The sequence below is a fragment of the Anolis carolinensis genome, chromosome 2, assembly GCF_035594765.1.
Source record: "Anolis carolinensis isolate JA03-04 chromosome 2, rAnoCar3.1.pri, whole genome shotgun sequence".
Classification (NCBI taxonomy): Eukaryota; Metazoa; Chordata; class Lepidosauria; order Squamata; family Dactyloidae; genus Anolis; species Anolis carolinensis.
In genome coordinates, this window is record NC_085842.1 from 26,522,896 (window position 1) to 26,542,513 (window position 19,618).

Consider the following 19,618-nt stretch of genomic DNA (forward strand, 5'->3'; position numbering starts at 1 on the left):
ACAAATCCCAAGATTCCACAGCATTGAGCCATGGCACTCAAAGAGGGGGTCAAACTGTGTTAATTCCACAATGTAGACACACCCTTTCTGGCCACAAGTCCAAGCATTCCATTGAATTAAAAGCACAGACTAGGGAAATAAAGGAAGAACCTCCATTGGACACAGCTGTTTTCAAATTCGACCAATGAGAATGGACACAGGTAATTCTCTCTTCTCTCATTGGAGAGAAAGAAGAGAAGCGCGGCAAAAAAGAAGACTACTATTCCCAGAGAGCCATTCGGCAAGAACAGGGCTAAGAAGGCCTTGAGAGTTAGCGCGTTGGCCTTCGGGAAGTGTAGTTCATTAGCATAAAGAGGCGGGGCCAAGCGGGACCTTTAAAGAAGCCAGGTGTCTGGACTTCAATGTTCCACGCGACTTTTTTTTCCACTGGTGAGTACTGGGTCCTGCTTTTTGGAGGGTCCTTCATTCTTCTCATTCACTTCTATTTGCCTTCCAGGTAAGCCTTTGTGAGAGTCCAAGAGGTAGAAACCAGCAGATTGTGTTGTGTTTAATGTGCATTTCTCGTATTAAAGTGCATTGCAGCAATTGTAATAAATGCAATCAAATGTAATTATGGTTTATTGCATTAATAATAAATGCAATTTATAATTAATATATTGCATTAATATATAATTGCATTGAGTCAAAGGAAATTATATTTGGAGGTGTGGATCTAACATACATTTCTTGAATTAAATCATACTACACCTATAGTTTTAAAGGCAATTAAATGTAATTATGACTAATTACATTGAATAAGATGAAAGTATATCCGCAGGCTTGCATTTAACACTCATTTCTTGTATAAAATGCCATTAAATGCAATTATATTTAATTGCATTGAATGCAGCGGAATTGTATTCATAGGTCTATATTTAATATACATTTCTTCTATTAGGTTCTGTTATACTAAATGTAGTGAAATGTAATGATATGTAATTGCACTGTATGTAATGGCTACTAGTATTTTGAAAATTCTAAAAACAAGACAGTGAATAAAGAACAACTTTCCGAACAAAGAGGAATTCCAGGACCAGCTAACATCTCCCAACAAAGGATATCCCCAGGCAGTAAACAGCCAGACCTTGAAACTGAAAGGCTATTCAGTGCTAATCAAGGTGGCCAATTGAAACATTCACATTTGCCTCCAACAGACAAGAGTTCTTTTTCCCACCCTGGACATTATTCCACAGATACATAAACCCCACTTGCATAGTTTCCAACAGACCTCAGAACTTCTGAGGATGCCTGCCATAGATGTGGCCAAAATGTCAGGAGATAATGCTTCTGGAACCTGGCCATACACCCTGGAAAACTCACAGCAAACTACTAATGCAATTGTGTTCGCAGGCCTATAGTTAATATGTATTCCTTGTATCAAATTGTATCACAATGATTGTATTCAATGCAATAATACATAGTTACATTTAGTTGCATTGAATATGGCACAACTGTATTCCTAAGGCTACATTTCATAGAATCTTAGAATCATAGATTTAGATCAGACTTCGTGGGCCATCCAGCCTCTGTTTAAAAGCCTCCAAATATCCATGGAGGGAGAAAGAACGAACATGTTGTCTGCTTGAGACAAGTGTAAATGTTGCAATTGGTCACCTTGATTAGCATTGAATAGTCTTACAGCTTCAACACTTGGCTGCTTCCTGCCTGGGAAAAATCCTTTGTTGGGAGGCGTTAAAGGTAAAGGTTTCCCCTGACATTAAGTTCAGTCATGACCGACTCTGGGGGTTGGTGCTCATCTCCGTTTCTAAGCCGAAGAGCCAGCGTTGTCCATAGACATCTCCAAGGTCATGTGGCCGGCATGACTGCATGGAGCGCCGTTACTTTCCAGCCGGAGCAGAACCTATTAATCTACTCACATTTGCATGTTTTCGAACTGCTAGGTTGGCAGGAGCTGGGGCTAACAGCGGGCACTCATTTAGCTTCCGGGATTTGAACCTGGGACCTTTTGGTCCGCAAGTTCACCAGCTCAGCACTTTAATGCACTGTGCCACTGGCCCTAATTGTTTCATGCCTGGAATTCCTCTGTTTTCTGAGTGTTGTTCTCTATTTACTGTCCTGTTTTTAGAATTTTTAAATACTGGTAAGCAGATTTGTTTAAAACTCTAAAACCAGGTTTGAAAAATTAAAAACAGGAGAGTAAATAAAGAATAACACTCAAAAACATGTGGAATTCCAGACAAAAAGCAATCAGAGTGAGCTCATCACCTCCCAACAAAGGATTCCCCCAGGCAAGAAGCAACCAAGCTTTGAAGCTACAGGGCTATTCAAGGCTAATCAAGGTGATCAATTGCAACATTCACACTTGCCTCAAACAGACTAGAGTTCTTTATCCCACCGTGGACATTCCACAAATATATAAACCCCACCTGCCTAGTTTCCAACAGACCACAAAACCTCTGATGATGCCTGCCATAGATGTGGGCGAAACATCAGGAGAAAATGCTTCTGGAACATGGCCATACAGCCCGGAAAACTCACAGCAACCCAGATATATTCTCCATTTGTGATGTTATTTTTTAGATCTGTTTCTGGCCCAAAATAAAATTTGATAATTCATTAAAATCGTTGGTAACATTTTTTGTAATTGTCACACTGCTTTGAAATTGGGTCCATCATTTTGAACCACCCTGTACATTCCAAATATTTCTGTATAGAGGTAGAGCTTCCAATGTGCAGCTAGCCAATAAAGCAAAATGTACTGACCTTTCTGTTCCAAGGACAGATTAAGGCACCTTCTACACTGCCATATAACCCATATTATCAAATCAGATAATCCACATGATCTGCTTTGAACTGGATTAGGAGTCTATGCTGCCATATAATCCAGTTTATGGCAGATAATCTGGAATTTATATGGCAGTGTAGAAAGGGAGCCCCGGTGGCGAAGTGTGTTAAAGCACTGAGCTGCTGAACTTGTGGACCAAATGGTCCCGGGTTCAAATCCGGGAAGCGGAGTGAGCGCCCGCTGTTAGCCCCAGCTCCTGCCAACCTAGCAGTTCGAAAACATGCCAATGTGAGTAGATAAATAGGTACTGCTCAGGCGGGAAGGTAACGGCGCTCCATGCACTACATGACCCTGGAGGTGTCTACGGACAATGCCGGCTCTTTGGCTTAGAAATGGAGATGAGCACCAACCCCCAGAGTCAGACATGAGTCAAGGAAAACCTTTACCTTTTTGGAAAGGGCCTAAGAGGCTAGAGGAGGTTTTGAGCGTTTGAGTGAGATCAAGTCTTTCCAGTTCATGGTGATCCTAAGGCAGTGCTACCATGGGGGTTTTCTGAGTAATCCAGTGGAGAATCAAACCTTTGTTTCCAAAATTGCATCCTAATACTCAGACTACTATGCCATGCTGGCTATCTAGTGCAAAAGATTAATATTCAGTGCAATCGATAAATTTGTGCAGTCAAAGCCTAACTACCTGGCATCCTCTCTTGCCTTAGTATAGTGTAAGGTTTGAGCTTTAGATAAGGGCACCCTTTTAGCTTCCAGTAAACTTTAAAGTTAAGTAACTTTTCATATACTTGAGACTTTACTTAATCTTACTTGATTAAGGATCCAGTGTGGTTTGATTCCCTGCTTGGAAATTCACTTGATGACCTTAAGTCCCTCAGCCCCAGAAAACCTGGAATGCATTTTGCATAGATAGGAAATGGCTTGAAGGCACACAACAATGATTATCATTACTTCTATAGTTCTGTGAAATGGTGGAGGACTTATCATGGCATAGATCAGGTGCTGGCTTCCAGCTGTGCCTTGAGCTACTGGATTCAGATTTAAATGAATGAAAAGAACTCCCTTAAGCAGTTTAAAGGAACAGGAATGTTACTTTGATAAACAATGGCAGCGACAAGAAAGGATTTGGGAAGTTGTCTTTTTAACAGTTACCTTCACAGTCTGCATTTTATTCATACTCCTTCCCTGTCTGCCTCTTTTGTCTCTTTCTCTGATAAGCTCCCCCCCCCCCCTTTCCACCCTTCCTGGAGCTTGAGCAAGAATCCTGCTCCCTTTTTGGTATTGGGGCACATGGGTTAAAATCAAGCCATTTTATGTAGCCTTCCAGATACTGGACTACGACCCCCGTATTCCTCATCATTAGACATAATGACTAGAGAGCTGATGGGAGTTGTGATACAGGAACATTGGGAAAGCTGCAGTTTGTTCTGTTTAGTCAGGAGAGTGGGGTCTGAATTGGGAAACAAGGTTTGAGGATATGATATCTGACTTTAACCTTTCCCCAACTTCAGAGCCATAAGTGCTGTTGAGCTGCAATTCCTATTATCCCCAGTCCCCAGTGGCATAATGGGTTTAAACCCTTGTGCCGGCAGGGCTGCTAACTGAAAGGTCGGTGGTTCAAATCCGGGGAGCGAGTGAGCTCCCTTATGTCAGCTCTAGCTCCCCAGTGGCATAATGGGTTTTAATCCTTGTGCTGGCAGGATTGCTAACCGAAAGGTTGGCATTTCGAATCTGGGAAGCGTGGTGAGCTCCTGTCTGTCAGCTCTAGCTCCCCGTGCAAGGACATGAGAGAAGCCTCCCACAGGATGGTAAAACACCAATATCTGGGTGTCCCCTGGGCAATGTCCTTGCAGACGATCAGTTCTCTCACACCAGAAGTGACTTGCAGTCTCTCAAGTCGCTCCTGACACTAAAAAAGGTCCACATGGTGGATAATCAAAAGCAATGTCATTTAGTGACATCTGGGGACCCAAATTAGGTAAAAACTAAAGAACCACTATGTTAAAAAGTTCTAGTTGGCCCCCTGTATCCACAGATTCTCTATCCATGCATTTAACAGCTCTTTGAAGGCAGCCATGAGGCTGATGTGGTCTTTGATTAAGATGAGTTTGATACCAATGTATTAGGGACTATTCTGAGCATGTGCAAAGTGCCTCTATCCTAACCTTTTTTTAATCCCATTATATATGTACATATCTAGGATGAGATGCTCAATGCTTCTGTTTTTCTCTTTATGTTCAATTATGTTTTAGACAGATTGCTTATTTTGTGGTGTTTTTATTTTATTTTATTGGAGGTTTTGTTTTAATGGATTGTTGATTTTATATATGTTGGACTTTGTATCGCATATGTAAACCACCCGAGTCCCTTCAGGGATATAGTAGCAGAGTATAAAAATAAAGTTGTTGTTGTTAGGGTGATGGTGAGGCATGCTGGTTTGTTCTGCAGTATCTTCTATAACATGATGTCCTTGTTCACTGTGTTTCTTCTTTATGTTGCACCTTCCCAGCACATATTTGTGACAGCAAGACTTTGGGAAATTGAGTGGAAATGCAAGGTGATAGCGTTTAATTCCCATTGTTTCTTTGTTCTCTTCACTCAGGTTGGAAGTCATTCCTTTACAGTTCTTCCAAAAACAGGAACTGGTTTGGTCTCTTCCTCTGAGGGCTCTCTGCACTCCAGCAGAAAAGGAAGGCAAAAACCCAATCCATTTTAACAACAGGATGTCTAAGGTTTTTGGGATGAATGATTGGTTTGAGGCAACATGCTTCCTCTGCCATGAGTATTTCATAGATCCTGTCACTTTGGACTGCGAGCACCACTTCTGCCATTCCTGCATTCTGCACGCCTGGAGGGAGTCCAAGACGGAGACCTTGTGCCCTCGGTGCAAGAAGCCAGCTCTTCGGGAAAACCTCAAGCCACATGCCGACCTGGCCAAAGCCGTGAAAATGGTCAAATGGGTGTGTCAGGAGGGGACCGAAATAGCCGAAGGAGGGAAAATCTGCAAGGAACATCGGCAGGCTGTGAAATACTTCTGCAAGGACCATCTTCTCTCTTTCTGCCCTGAGTGTGAGAAAACCAAGGACCACCTGGCTCACAATGCTGTCCCTGCATCGGAAGCTGCCAATGACTACAAGGTAGGAAGTCTGTGTGATCAAGGGGAAGAGAGACATGTTTGTCGAAGGCAAATAGCAGAAAATGGTTGTTTCTTTGAAGCTGAATTTGCAGTTGCCCAAAAGATATACACACACTTGAAACCTTGATTTAAAATATGCACTCGAGATAAAAAATGAAGTCTTCAATGAAAAATAACGTATTTTGTTTAACCACAAACATCTGGTATTAATTCACCATACGGGCACGTTTCTTATTAAAGTTCAGTTATAAATAGGATTTAGGTTTCTCTGTGTTAAGTGCACAGGATGTCATTCTTAATCAATAGTCCATAGTCTTTAAGTATAGTTGTACTCACTGAAGTTCAAAAGCAAACATGCATCCACCTCCACTGAAGTCTAAAGCAGACTTTAACACATTGAAGTCCAAAATCACACTGAATACAAAATGGAGTCTTGAGTCTGAACATGCTCAGCACAGTAACATGTCTGTAACCCCTCCCACTCCAAAGAGGTAAGTCAAACTGGCAAATCAAGATACACATAGAATACAGGTTAGCAAATATATACATTAACAAAGAAATAGTGAAAGGCTTGGGAAGTTGCTATTTCCAACATTTTAGGGGATGAGAAATTTTTCGAGAGAACACCTCACCAGGAATCTCAGTGTCAGCACTGGTTCCCAATCTTTTGTCCTCCAGGTGTTTTTGACTTCAGCTCCCACAATTCCTAACAGCTGGTAAGCTGACTGGGAATTATTGGAGTTGATGTCCAAAACCTTGAGGATCAAAGATTGAGAGACACTGTCCTACAGCACTATCCTCCAATGCAAGTTGACCATTGAATCAGGCTGGAGAATCTAGAAATTCCCAGGGAGGTGTTCTCTCAAGTTAAAAATTAACAGTTTTATTATTCGTGGTTTTTCACTTATACCTCTATCCCCAGCGAATGTCGAGGGCTGACTGTATTTCCTATGTTCTTCCTTTCAGGATGAGATTGCAAACCGCATTGATGAGCTGTTGAAAGAGGAGGAAGACATTGAGATGCACAAGTCACTTATGGAAAAACAATGGCAAGATGTTATGGTAGGTATCACTGCTGGTAGGACATTAACCACTCTCATTTTAGGAGGTTTATTCATCAAAATAAAAAACATACATCAAGATCAGCCTTCTTGTCATCTCTGTTAACTGTTATGTGTCATAGAAGCAAAATATCCTCCGTGTAACTGTCAACAAAAGATGAATTTTCTGCAAACATTCAGTGGTTTCAGGTTAAGCTTTTTCTGCTGCTGCCACACTCCTCATTCACTGAATTCAGAGCTTGAAAAAACTATAGCTCTCAGAATTTGCAGTCAGCAGATGGTGATGGAGATGATTCACCTGGTCAACAAGCTGTATTTTTAGATTACAGTTCTAGTGGCTTTGCTAGCAGGAGGTTATGGGAGTTTCTTACTAGGAATCATCTTCTAAGAAATCAGGGTAGATGCTGAATATCTTATTGTAGTTATACGCCCATAAATGCAAAACCATTATATCTACTGTTTTCCTTATTCTTGTCTTGGAAAAATGATCTCTAGGAATTTCCTATGTCCTCTGGGCAATTTTATTGTGTGCTTATCCTGCAAATTCCCTGGAAAACGCAGCAGATTCTTGGGTCCCTGTTTAGTAGCCTCTTGGTTCTTCGGGTCAAACTATGTGGTATTCTGGGACTGGAAGTTGGGTAATTTAATTGTGTTTGGTCATATCCATAGTTTCAGACAACCACAGTCTGTCTTGGAATGTATCCCAGGAGTCTTAATGTACTATCATAGGAAGTCCACTGTTTGAAAATACCCTGATTGGACAGAATATGGACAGGGAGAATAAGAGGAAAACAGCATATAACCCATGGCAATGCTGCACTTCATGTCCAGGGCACTTCATTTCCTGACACTGTATTTAGACCTCTGGCATTCCCAAACTACAATTGTCTCTACACATTTGCAGTTTTGACTTTTTGAGGAGATGATTATGTTCTCTCTAGGCCTTCCAGTGTGATTCAATGGGCAGCTTCCTCGATTCAAGCTGAATGACCTAGAGATTTCGAGCAAGAACTCTTTAGTAGTAGGTAAAAAGTAAAGGTTTCCCCTGACATTAAGTCCAGTCGTGTCCGACTCTGTGGTTTGGTGCTCATTTCCGTTTCTAAGCCGAAGAGCCACCTCCAAGGTCATGTGGCTGGCATGACTGCATGGAGCGCCATTTCCTTCCCGCCAAAGTGGTACCTATTGATGTACTCACATTTTGCATGTTTTCGAACTGCTAGGTTGGCAGAAGCTGGGGCTAACAGCAGGTGCTCACTCCGCTCCCCAAATTTGAACCTGCGACCTTTTGGTCTGCAAGTTCAGCAGCTCAGCGCTTTAATACACTGTGCCACCGAGGGCTCCTTAGTAGTAGTAGTACAGTAGAGTCTCACTTATCCAAGGTTTTGTATTATTCAAGGCAGTCTGACTTTTAGTAATCATTGTTTTTGTAATAAATGTTGCAATGTTTTGGCGCTAAATTCGTAAATACAGTAATTACTACATAACATTACTGTGTATTGAACTGCTTTTTCTGTCAGTTTCTTGTAAAACATGTTTTGGTGCGTAATTTGTAAAATCATAATGTAATTTTATGTTTAATAGGCTTTTTTCTTAATCCCTTCTTATTCAAGATTTTTGCTTATCCAAGGTTCTGCCGACCCGTTTATCTTGGATAAGTCAGACTCTACTGTAGTAGTAATAATTTTATTTCTTACCAGCCTCTCCTCACAGAGAATTGCTGATGTCATCTAATGTGATTCAGTGGTCAGTTGACCACAGAGTCATGCTAGAAGACTTAGAAATTCATAGAAAGGTACAATTTTTATTTAGCAATTTATTTATTCCTTGCTCACTTTCATGAGGGTCCTGTGCCCCAAACCCAAGCAAATTTGGAAAGCTGGCTTTACTAACCTCAGGTTTCCATAACCTGTAGACATGGTCATTATAATGGAATCATAGTGCTATGAATTATAGTGTGGAAGCCAACCCAATATAGGCCAACCCTGTCCCTGCTTAGTTTCCAAAATAAGATGAGACAATTTTCTAAGATGGTGACACACTTTGTCCTCCTCCAACTGATGTTGTTTCTGAAGGGATTTTAACTTGCTATTTCCTGTTCCTTCCACCCGCTTACTTGCAGCAACAAGTGGAGACAGAGAAGCAGCTTATGGTGCGCTGCTTCGAGAGCATTCACCAGCGCCTAACAGAGTTATGCAACAATAGGATTTCTAAAATGGACAATGCTGTGGAAGAGATGCAGCTGAAGAAGAGCGAGCACATGGCGGAGCTCTCCAGGGAACGCACCAAGACTCAGGATTTCATCTGGGATTTGAGGAAGAAGCATCAGCAGAGGACACTTGACTTCTTACAGGCAAGAAAACTTTAAGGCTGACACTCCCCAAAGGTTTCTCCTATGTAAACATTATTAAGAACTTTGTGAATCTCATAGAATTAGAGTTGGAAGAGACCTCAAGGTTCATCCAGTCCAACCCCTTGCTGTACAGGGAAAGCACAACCAAAGCATCCCTATATGTGATCTGGAGGATTTTCCTTCCAGTTGAAAAAGACTAGCAGTACACAGGAGGATCCTGTTGATTTTTCTGATCAATGATAGGGGGGAAATATTCCACTATCACCTTCTATCTGTTCATATATGTAGTAAGTTTTTTTTTTTTTGAGAAACTGCAAGTTGCTTCTGGTGTGAGAGAATTGGCTGTCTACAAGGACATTGCCCAGGAGATGCGAATAATGCACAATATCTATAATAATGCAGAACAAAATGTATGTGTATATACACACTTGAAAACTCCCAAAAATGATAATACAAATCAAGATTCTACAACTCTATATTAGAGTACTTCTCATCAAAAAATAGCTTTCAAAGTATCATCAACAATGGTACAATTTCCATGTCATAATCTTAACACAGTATACTATTGAAAGACATAAAGAGACAACCAAGTCCATATTGTTCCTGGAGTTGCGTGGAATCTTAGGCCAATATCAGTTGAAGTAAAGATTTTCAGTCTCCAAAGTAATAGTTTTTATGTTCAAAGGAATTCTTCGTTTGAATTGCAATGCCAAGAAATGGAACACAACAAGGTCTCCCGGGTTGTTCCCCTTGTTTCATTATCACTTCCTCGGGTGTTGTGTTTTAATCAAGTTGTACTCAGTATTCTAAATGAAGGAGTAAAAATAACATACACAATAGATATATGAAACTCCCATATTAACATTGCTAAGGAAAGGGTTTTTTTAAAAAAGGAATATAGTAAAAAAACACACACACTTCTCTACTCACATTCTTATCAGTAACACTGGCTCTGTTTGAAGTGGAGTTCTATAACGAGCAAACAGAGCCAGTCGGATTCAAACCCACAACCTTCAGGTCAGCAACCCAACCTTCAAGTTAACAGTCCTGCCAGCACAAGGGTTTAACCCAGGGTTCCTCAAACTTTTTAAGTGAAGGGCCGGATCACGGTCCCTCAAACTGTTGGGTGGGCAGACTATGATGAAATAGTCCAAAATTAAGATTGTTGTTGTGTGCCTTCAAGTCGTTTCAGACTTACGTCAACCCTAAGTCTAAACTTAAGGACAGGGGCCAGGTAAATGACCTTGGAGGGCTGCATCCGGCCCATGGGCCTTAGTTTGGGGACCTCTGGTTTAACCCATTGCTCCACCGGGGGCTCCATGTCATATAATAAGTAATGCAGATGGTGATAGTAGAGATACAGATTGATCTTCACTCAATTGAAAGGCTTGGGACCAGTGGTAAATTGGAGTTAGGACTTTTTTCTTTGAGTTTTGGAATACTGTACCTTTATTTGCATATACCTGTATATACATAATGAGATCTTGAAGGTAGGACCCAAGTCTAAACACTGAATGCATTTATGATTGATATACACCTTATACATATAATCTAAAGGCAGCTTTATACAGAATATGTTGTCAAAGGCATCACTGGGTTGCTGTGCATTTTTGGGATGTATGGCCATGTTCCAGAAGCATTCTCTCCTGATGTTTTGCCCAGATCTATGGCAGGCATCCTCAGAGGTTGTTGAGGTTTGTTGGAAACTAGGCAAGTGGGGTTTATATATCTGTGGAAGGTCCAGGGTGGGGAAAAGAACTCTTGTCCGTTGGAGGCCAGTGTGAATGTTTCAATTAATCACTTTAATTGGCATTGAAAAGCCTTGCAGTTTCAAAACCTGGCTGATTTCTAATCATTACTCATGACATAAAATTTCTGTACACTAAACCATCAGTAAGCAAAGGTGTCACATGGATGATTTTGGAATCATTCTGATTCATTTTCTAAAAATATAGCTCTTGAAATGGTGAACCCCTAAATCCTGGATAACGGGAGGATTTGCCATTTAAATCTTACTTTTGTTCCTGCCCCCTCAGACTTAGGCCTGAGAAAGTATTTTAGGGCAATATGCATACATACAGACACAAAGTAATGCTGCAGAAAGGCTCTGTAAAATCAGGATTTGAGGAATACCTTAACATTTCTGCCATGTAAATCAGTTTCTCCTTTCTCTCTTTTCTAGACCATTGGAAGCACCATGGAGAAGTAAGTATACTACAAGTTAACAAAAACCTAAACACAAACGTGGTCTGAGAACTGGTGTAAAAAGGGTTGGGAAGATTCCAGGTTTTCTCATCCAAATGCTACAGACCTCATTCATGGCACAAAATATGCTCTCTTTGCATTCACTTTGACACCTACAACAAAGCAGAAGGAGGCATAACATGAGCCAGTTCCTGAACCATGTGATAGTCCTCCTCCATTATTTATTGGGCCATGCACATTGTTTCTGCCCAACCTAGCAGTTTGAAAACATGCAAATGTGAGTAGATCAATAGGTACTGCTCCGGCGGGAAGGTAGTGGTGCTCCATGTAGTCTTGCCGGCCACATGACCATGGAGGTGTCTATGGACAACTTAGAAATGGAGATGAGCACCAACCACCAGAGTCGGACTCAACTAGACTTAATGTCAGGGAAAACCTTTATCTTTACCTTACACATTGGTAACTATGAAATTAACTATTAAAGTGAATGTGCCGAAAGCGAGGCATCCAATTGACATTTAATGTAATGTAGTTATGAGAAAGAACCAAATGTGAGTGACTCATTATTTATGATTAATCAACTCCAAGTTCTGAATAATACAGTTCTTCTCCTTGGAGAATTCACATTCTAAAGATACCAGGTTGTAAAAGCTGGGCTTCTAAATGTGCAGAAGTTTGACATTCAAAATACAACATGCCTTGCTCCCTCCTTATATCTTTATCAGTGGCAATCCAAAGTAAAATAATTATTTTTTGACATTGTTGTGGTTTGGTAACAAATATCTATTCTGCTTCTGCATGTGCTGCCATATTTGCCTTTTTAATTGTGCTGACTTAATGTCAGGGGAAAACCTTTACTTTTACCCTATTTGACACCCCCCCCCCCCAAAAAAAAAGAAAAGGTTACAATAACTCTTGGATGAGAAAGAACTTTTACCAGGATCATATGTAGAACACTTTCTATTCCAGTATTTAATAAGTGTCTTACCTTTCCCTGTTTTTTTCCAATTGCAGATCTATCCATTTTCCAATTATTGCCTTATTTATTAAAAAAAAAACTCTGACTAAAGAGGAATATTATCATGGTCTATCCAAAACATGGCAGAATAATTTCATTGTCTTTCCCACAAATGTCCTTACTCGTTAAAGAAGGGAATCAGGATATGATAGGAAGACAACCATGTGGAGGTGGGAAGCTATTTCATCATAAAATAATCTGTTGCAAATGAATTTTTTCCGCAGGTGCGAGATGAAAAAAATGGCAAATCTGGTTCCTTTTCCAACAGTGGTGAAAACACCTATCTGGGAACTCCAAGATTTCGTTTCGCTTCTGCCAGTTGCCTTGAAGCAATTTGAAGGTAATGACTTCTGTAATGCTCTGAAACCAGAAGTCTTTTGTTTTGGAATTGGGGGTAGTTTGGAATACCTTTATTTGTACATATGTACATATATCTTGGAGATGAGACCTGAGTCTAAACATAAAATTCATATATGCTTCATACATATCTTATACAGTAGTTAGAAGATACTTTCTACACAATATTTAAATAAATTTGCAAATGAAGCAAAGTTTGCATACATTAAAGCATCGGAAAGCAAATGTGTTACTATCTTAACCACCTATCTGGAGCAATGGGTTTAACCTTTGTGCTGGCTGAACTGCTGATCTGAAAGTTGGGCTGCTGATCTGAAGGTTGCTGGTTCGACTCCGTGAGATGAGGTGAGCTCCTGTCTGTCAGCTCTAGCTTGCAGAGACATGAAAGAAGCCTCCCAGCAGGATGGTAACACATCCAGGCGTCTCCTGGGTAATGTCTCTGTAGACAGCCAATTCTCACACCAGAAGCGACTTGCAGTGTGTTCTCAAGTCATTTCTGACACGATAAATAAAAAAATCTGGATTATTTGGGATTTTGGAGTATTTGGGATTTCAGAATTCTAGATGAACAATGCTCAACCTGTAGTTCAGTGCTCTGAAAGTGGGCGCAGATCCTGTTTGGCTTTTCAATACGTTAAGCTAGCTCAGGTGAATGGCATTTGGGAAGATCAACATCAACAATTGTTCTTTGTTTCAAATACTTCACCAATGTTATCTGTGTTGATCATGCCATTTTTATTTTGGAGTTGCACCTCCTAGAATTTTTTCTTAGTTCTCATTCGGAACTTGAGAAGGATTTTCCATTTTGGCGCTGCCACCTCTTGGAATCTCCTAGCCTTGTGATCTCTTTTGGGAATTCAGGAAATTGTAACCCACAAATGCAGACTTTCCAGGCAGTGTTCTGGCTTTACATGGAGTCACCAGTGAAAAATTAATATACTTCAGTATTAGAAGCTTTGCCGGAAACTGGTGGTATTCTAAATTCACCTATAAGTGGAGTTACTGGATTAAATTCCAGGCTCAGATGAAAAAATACTATGTGGACTAGAAGGAATTTGAGAATATTTTAGTACAAATCTGCTTGGCTTTCACTTTATTGAAAAGGAGGGGAAATAGATGATATAATGAAGTATAGCTCATGTTTATAAATCATGCTGTGTTTAATTGACCCTTCTCTATCTCTGCAGCTGTTCTTACATTTGAAGACCTGGAGGGAAGAGGTAAATATCAGGAATTATGAGATTGTATTTATAAGGAAACAAGGAGATGTATGTGTGTGTTTAAAAATTGAATGGATGAATCCCTGGAAATGTTCTGCTGACTTCCCATCAGAGCTTTTCTGGGATGAATTAGAAAGAGCTGAGTTCTTTGTAAGCATTGAGAAGCATAGTTTCGTAGTGGTGAAAATTTTTGATAGGCTGTCTCAGTGTATCAAAATCCTATCTCTTGTCAAGATTTTTTTTAATTCCAAGTAGTTTACTGCTGCTATAAAGAAGGCAAAAATGTGGCTTGCTGTCAGGTACAACTCCTGGAACAAGACCAAAGTATAATAGTGATCCAGAAGGCATTCGATTCATATCCCCTTTTAGGGTGCATGCCATCTACACCAGTGGTTCTCAACCTTCCTAATGCCGCGACCCGTTAATACAGTTCCTCATGTTGTGGTGACTCCCAACCATAAAATTATTTTCATTGCTACTTCATAACTGTAATTTTGCTACTGTTAGGAATCGTAATGTAAATATTTGATATGAAGGATATATTTTCATTCACTGGACCAAATCTGGCACAAATGACCAACAGAAAATAGATGCTTGGAGATACAACTCCTGTCCTCCATTATTGTTAGAGTTACAAGTTGGGCAGATGCAGGGAATGCTGTGGATGTAGCATATCTGGATTTCAGTAAGGTCTTCGACAAGGTCTGGCAAACAAACTAGTCAAATGTGGACCAGGCAAAACTATGGTTAGGTGGATCTGTAATTGGCTAAGTGAACGAACCCAAAGGGTGTTCACCAATTCATCTTCTCCGTCCTGGAAATAAGTGACGAGTGGAGTGTCATAAGCAAGTCTCCATCCTGAGCCCAGTTCTGTTCAACATCTTTATTAATGACTTGGTTAAGGGCTAGCAGGCACAATCATCCAGTTTGCAGATAACACAAAATTGGGAGGAATAGCCAACACTCCAGAAGACAGGAACAGAATTCAATACGATCTCAACAGATTAGAGAGATGGACCAAAACTAACAAAATGAAGTTCAACAGGGAAAAATTCAGGATACTCCACCGGCAGAAAAAATGGAATGCAAAGATACAGAATGGAGAACGCCTGGCTCACAGCAGTACATGTGAAAAAGATCTTGGGTGTCCTAGTGGGGAACAAGTTAAACATGAGCCAACAATGTGATGTGGCAGCAAAAAAAGCCAATGGGATTTTGGCCTGCATAAATAGGAGGCTTGAGTCTAGATCCAGGGAAGTCATGCTCCCCCTCTATTCTGCCTTGCTCAGACCACACCTGGAATCACACTGTGTCCAGTTCTGCGCACCGCAATTGAAGGGAGATGTTGACAAGCTGGAAAGCGTCCAGAGGAGGGCAACTAAAATGATCAAGGGTTTGGAGGACAAGCCCTGTGAGGAGCGGCTTAAAGAGCTGGGCATGCTTAGCCTGCAGAAGAGAAGGCTGAGGGGAGGCATGATGAGGGCCATGTCATAGGGAGGAGGGAGCAAGCTTGTTTTCTGCTGCCCTGGAGACTAGGATGCAGAACAGTGGCTTCAAACTACAGGAAAGGAGATTCCACCTGAACATTAGGAAGAACTTCCTCACTATAAGAGCTGTTCAGCAGTGGAACTCTCTGCCCCAGAGTGCGGTGGGGGCCCCTTCTTTGGAGGCTTTTAAACAGAGGCTAGATGGCCATCCGTTGGGGGTGCTTTGAATGCAATTTTCCTGTTCTTGGCAGGGGGTTAGACTGGTGGACCACAGCGCCTCTTCCAACTCTAGTATTCTATTATTCAAGTTCATGGGAACTGGGCTTCAGGAGGTTGTAGTTCATAGTTAGTAGAGTTAGCCCTCCACATGCAATGAGGGGTGCAGGACAACCATAAAAGTGGGGAAACCAAAAATAAAAGAAAAACTTTTTTAAAATATCTGGGAGAACAAATTTTTAGGAATCACTTGGTCTTCCAGTGCAACTCTGAAAGTAGAAGTTAACCATAAAAAGCACACTGGATGACTTAGAGCAGGGGTCCTCAAACTTTTTAAGCCGAGGGCTGGTCCACAATCCTTCAGACTGTTGAGGGGCCGGATTATCATTTGAAAAAAATACAAACAAATTCCGATGCATACTGCATTTGTCTTATTTGTAGTGCAAAAACAACAACAACAATGAAAGAACAATACAATATTTAAAAATAAAAACAATTTTAACCAACATATATTTATCAGGATTTCAATGGGAAGTGTGGTCCTGCTTCTGGCCAATGAGATAGTCAAGTTAATTGGGGTTGTTGTTGTTGTTGTTGTTGTTGTTGTTGTTGTTGTGAGCCTTCAAGTCATTTCAGATTTTGGGTGAGCCTAAGTCTCAAATTTATTTATTATTTATTTACTGCATTTATTTACTACATTTGTATCACACCCTTCTCACCCCAAAGGGGATTCAGAGTGGCTTACAAATTATATGTACATACAATATATTATATTATTAGCATAGCACAATATTAGCATTATATATTACTATATTGAACTATACCACTATACTGTAATATTATTAGTAACATTATATGTAATATAGAATATATAATTAATATTATTATATGGTATTATTATTAGTGTTATATTGTATTACATTATAATATTATTATCAACATTATATGTATATACAATATATTATATTATAAAACTGAGGGCGGGGGCCAGGTAAATGACCTCGGAGGGCCGCATCCAGCCCCCGGGCCTTAGTTTGGGGAACCCTGACTTAGAGATTCATAGCGGTACTTTATTACTAAAAATGTGAGTTTAATCAAGTTCATAAAAGTTAAATCTGCAAATGTGGACTGGCTTAAGGACTTTGCAGTACAGACAGTTCCTGACTTATCAACAACATCCAATTTACACAGCAACCCAGTGATTCATGGCCGGAATCACTGGATCGCTGTGAGTCTCCTGGGCTGTTTGGCCATGTTCCAAAAGCATTCTCTCCTGACATTTCACCCACATCTACAGGCCTCAAAACCTCTGAGGATGCCTGCCATAGATGTGGGCGAAACATCTGGAGAGAATGCTTCTGGAACATGGCCATACAGCCCGGAAGCCTCACAGCAACCCATTTGTAACCTGGTACTGCATGTATTGCTTTCTGACATGTCCTTATGATTTTGATTGTTGGTGGCCTTGAGCACTTCTATTGTGAGACACTCTCTGCCCATACATTTTTACAATCATGAGTTTCCTGTCCTAGTAGTAATGATTGCCATTAATTTTTTTCTCTCTCCTCTCTCAATTCTGATTTTTAGATCAAGAAGCGGTTTGCCCCAACCTTATACTTGCAGGCGCACTTCAGGCTCTTCCAGAAATCTGATCCATTTCCTTACCTGATCTACTGCAATGCAAGAAATTTGCAACTGGCAAATTTACTGGGAAACTATAGTAGGGAATGAGGGTGGGGTGGGACTTGGCAGAAAGAAAGCTGTAGTATAAGGGGAAGGGATATGAGCTATGGCCTCACAGGAAAAGCAGATATGTAGCTTTCACCCACAATAGATTTCTGATCTTCTATTCTCTTTGTTATTGAACAATATGAGATGTCACCGATAGAATAAACTTCCGATTCACATTCTCTGCAGAGAACCTAAGTATTAATCGACCTCATTGGCCTTACTGAGTCTTACATTTCTGTACTGTGATTCTTGGACTGGATTTAAAGATTCCTCTATCAAGAGCTAAGAGAAGGTCCTTTTTTTGACGACATGTCCCAGTATCTTGACCATTGCAATCATAGCTTTGCTAGATGGAGATTTGGGAAGTTGTGACCCGAAAACAAAACTTTCCTCAGCTCTGTTTCTCCTTCTTTAAATCCACTAGTAATCTTGCTACCAGTAAGACTTGGGTACCATAATAGGCTTTATTGTTAAATAGCAAGGAAATGGCAAGATGGGTTCTATTACAAAATGAGGGACCTGTGTATATGATTTACAGTCCAAAAATTAGACTCTGTAGCATGGCATAAACTAGTAGGGTGAATATACCGGATAATGCAATTTGTTTGACTCCTAACAGTGAGATTCATAGGTTGATGTAGATTTCAGTGTTTGTTTTAAAGAGCACCGCAGTCCATACTCTATGCATGTAGGTAGTTTTTTCCTGTAGTTTTCTTCTGTAGTTAATAAAGTTTTTTCTCCCTGATGCTTCTTTGTTTTTTTCATTGTAACTCATTGCCATACTTGTCACATGAATCTCCATAACACCAATTCTTTAATCTCCCTCCATTTTCCTTTGTATTCTGCTTAATACAGTTCCTCATGTTGTGGTGACCCTCCAACCATAAAATGATTTTTGTTGCCACTTCACAACTGTAATTTTGCTGCTGCTATGAATCATAATGTAAATATCTGATATGCAAGATGTATTTTCATTCATTGGACCAAATTTGGCACAAATATCTGATATGCCCAAATTGGAAGACTGGTGGGGGGGTTTTCGGGGGGGATTGATTGTGTCATTTGGGAGTTGTAGTTGCTGGGATTTATAGTTCACCTACAATCAAAGAGCATTCTGAACTCTACCAATGATGGAGCTGAACCAAACTTGGCACATAGAACTCCCATGACCACCAGAAAATACTGGAAGGGTTTGGTGAGCATTGACCTTGAGTTTTGGAGTTGTAGTTCACCTACAGCCAGAGAGCACTGTCAACTCAAACAATGATGGCTATGGACCAAACTTGGCACACATACTCAATATGCACAAATTTGAACACTGGTGGAGTTTGGGGAAAATAAACCTTGATATTTGGGAGTTGTGGTTGCTGGGATTTATAGTTCACCTACAGTCAAAGAGCCCCTTGAACCCCAGCAACAATAGAATTGGACCTAACGTCCCACACAAAACCCCCATGACCAACAGAAAATGCTGGATGGATTTGGGAGGAACTGGCAGTGATTTAGGGGAGGTGTAGTGCACCTATATCCAGAGAGCACTGTGAACCCAAACGACTATGGATCTGGACCAAATTTGGCACAAAGGACAAGAGGGATCCTCTCACCTCTGCAGGAGTCTACCGTATACCATGCAGCTGTGGACAAGTCTACATAAGAACCACTAAACACAGTGTCCAAACATGAATCAAGGAACATGAAAGGCACTGCACTCTACTCTTCACTATTCTATCGAGATTGGTCATTGCTCTCCTCCCAAGAAGTAAACGTCTTCTGATTTTCTGGCTGAATCTGTGTCTGCAGTAATCTTCAAGCTTAGAAATACAAAGTCTGTCACTGCCTCCACCTTTTCTCCCTCTGTTTGCCAGTTATCTGGTTGCCACAATCTTGGTTTTCTTGATGTTTAACTGCAGCCCGGCTTTTGCACTTTCTTCTTTAACCTTGGTGATAAGGCTCCTCAGCTTCTCATTTTCAGCCATCAGACTGGTATCTGCATATCTAAGGTTGTTAATGTTTCTTCCAACAATTTTAACTCCAGCCTTGGATT

At 40.6% G+C, this 19,618-nt stretch overlaps 1 protein-coding gene across 2 annotated transcripts; it reads left to right on the plus strand.

Moving 5' to 3' along the window:
- The first annotated feature begins 332 nt into the window (after window positions 1–332).
- On the plus strand, window positions 333–18,319 carry LOC100567647 (E3 ubiquitin-protein ligase TRIM7). 2 transcript variants are annotated; one of them, XM_003217975.4, is made up of 8 exons: window positions 333–429; window positions 5,396–5,930; window positions 6,896–6,991; window positions 9,110–9,340; window positions 11,523–11,545; window positions 12,788–12,903; window positions 14,108–14,140; window positions 17,431–18,319. In XM_003217975.4, exons 2-8 carry the CDS (start codon window positions 5,517–5,519, stop codon window positions 17,493–17,495), a joined length of 978 nt encoding a protein of 325 aa, XP_003218023.3. In that variant the 5' UTR covers window positions 333–429; window positions 5,396–5,516; the 3' UTR covers window positions 17,496–18,319. The 2 variants fall into 2 exon arrangements, with proteins under 2 accessions (XP_003218023.3, XP_016847326.2); XM_016991837.2 differs by having other exon boundaries at window positions 387–496.
- The last annotated feature ends 1,299 nt before the right edge of the window (window positions 18,320–19,618 follow it).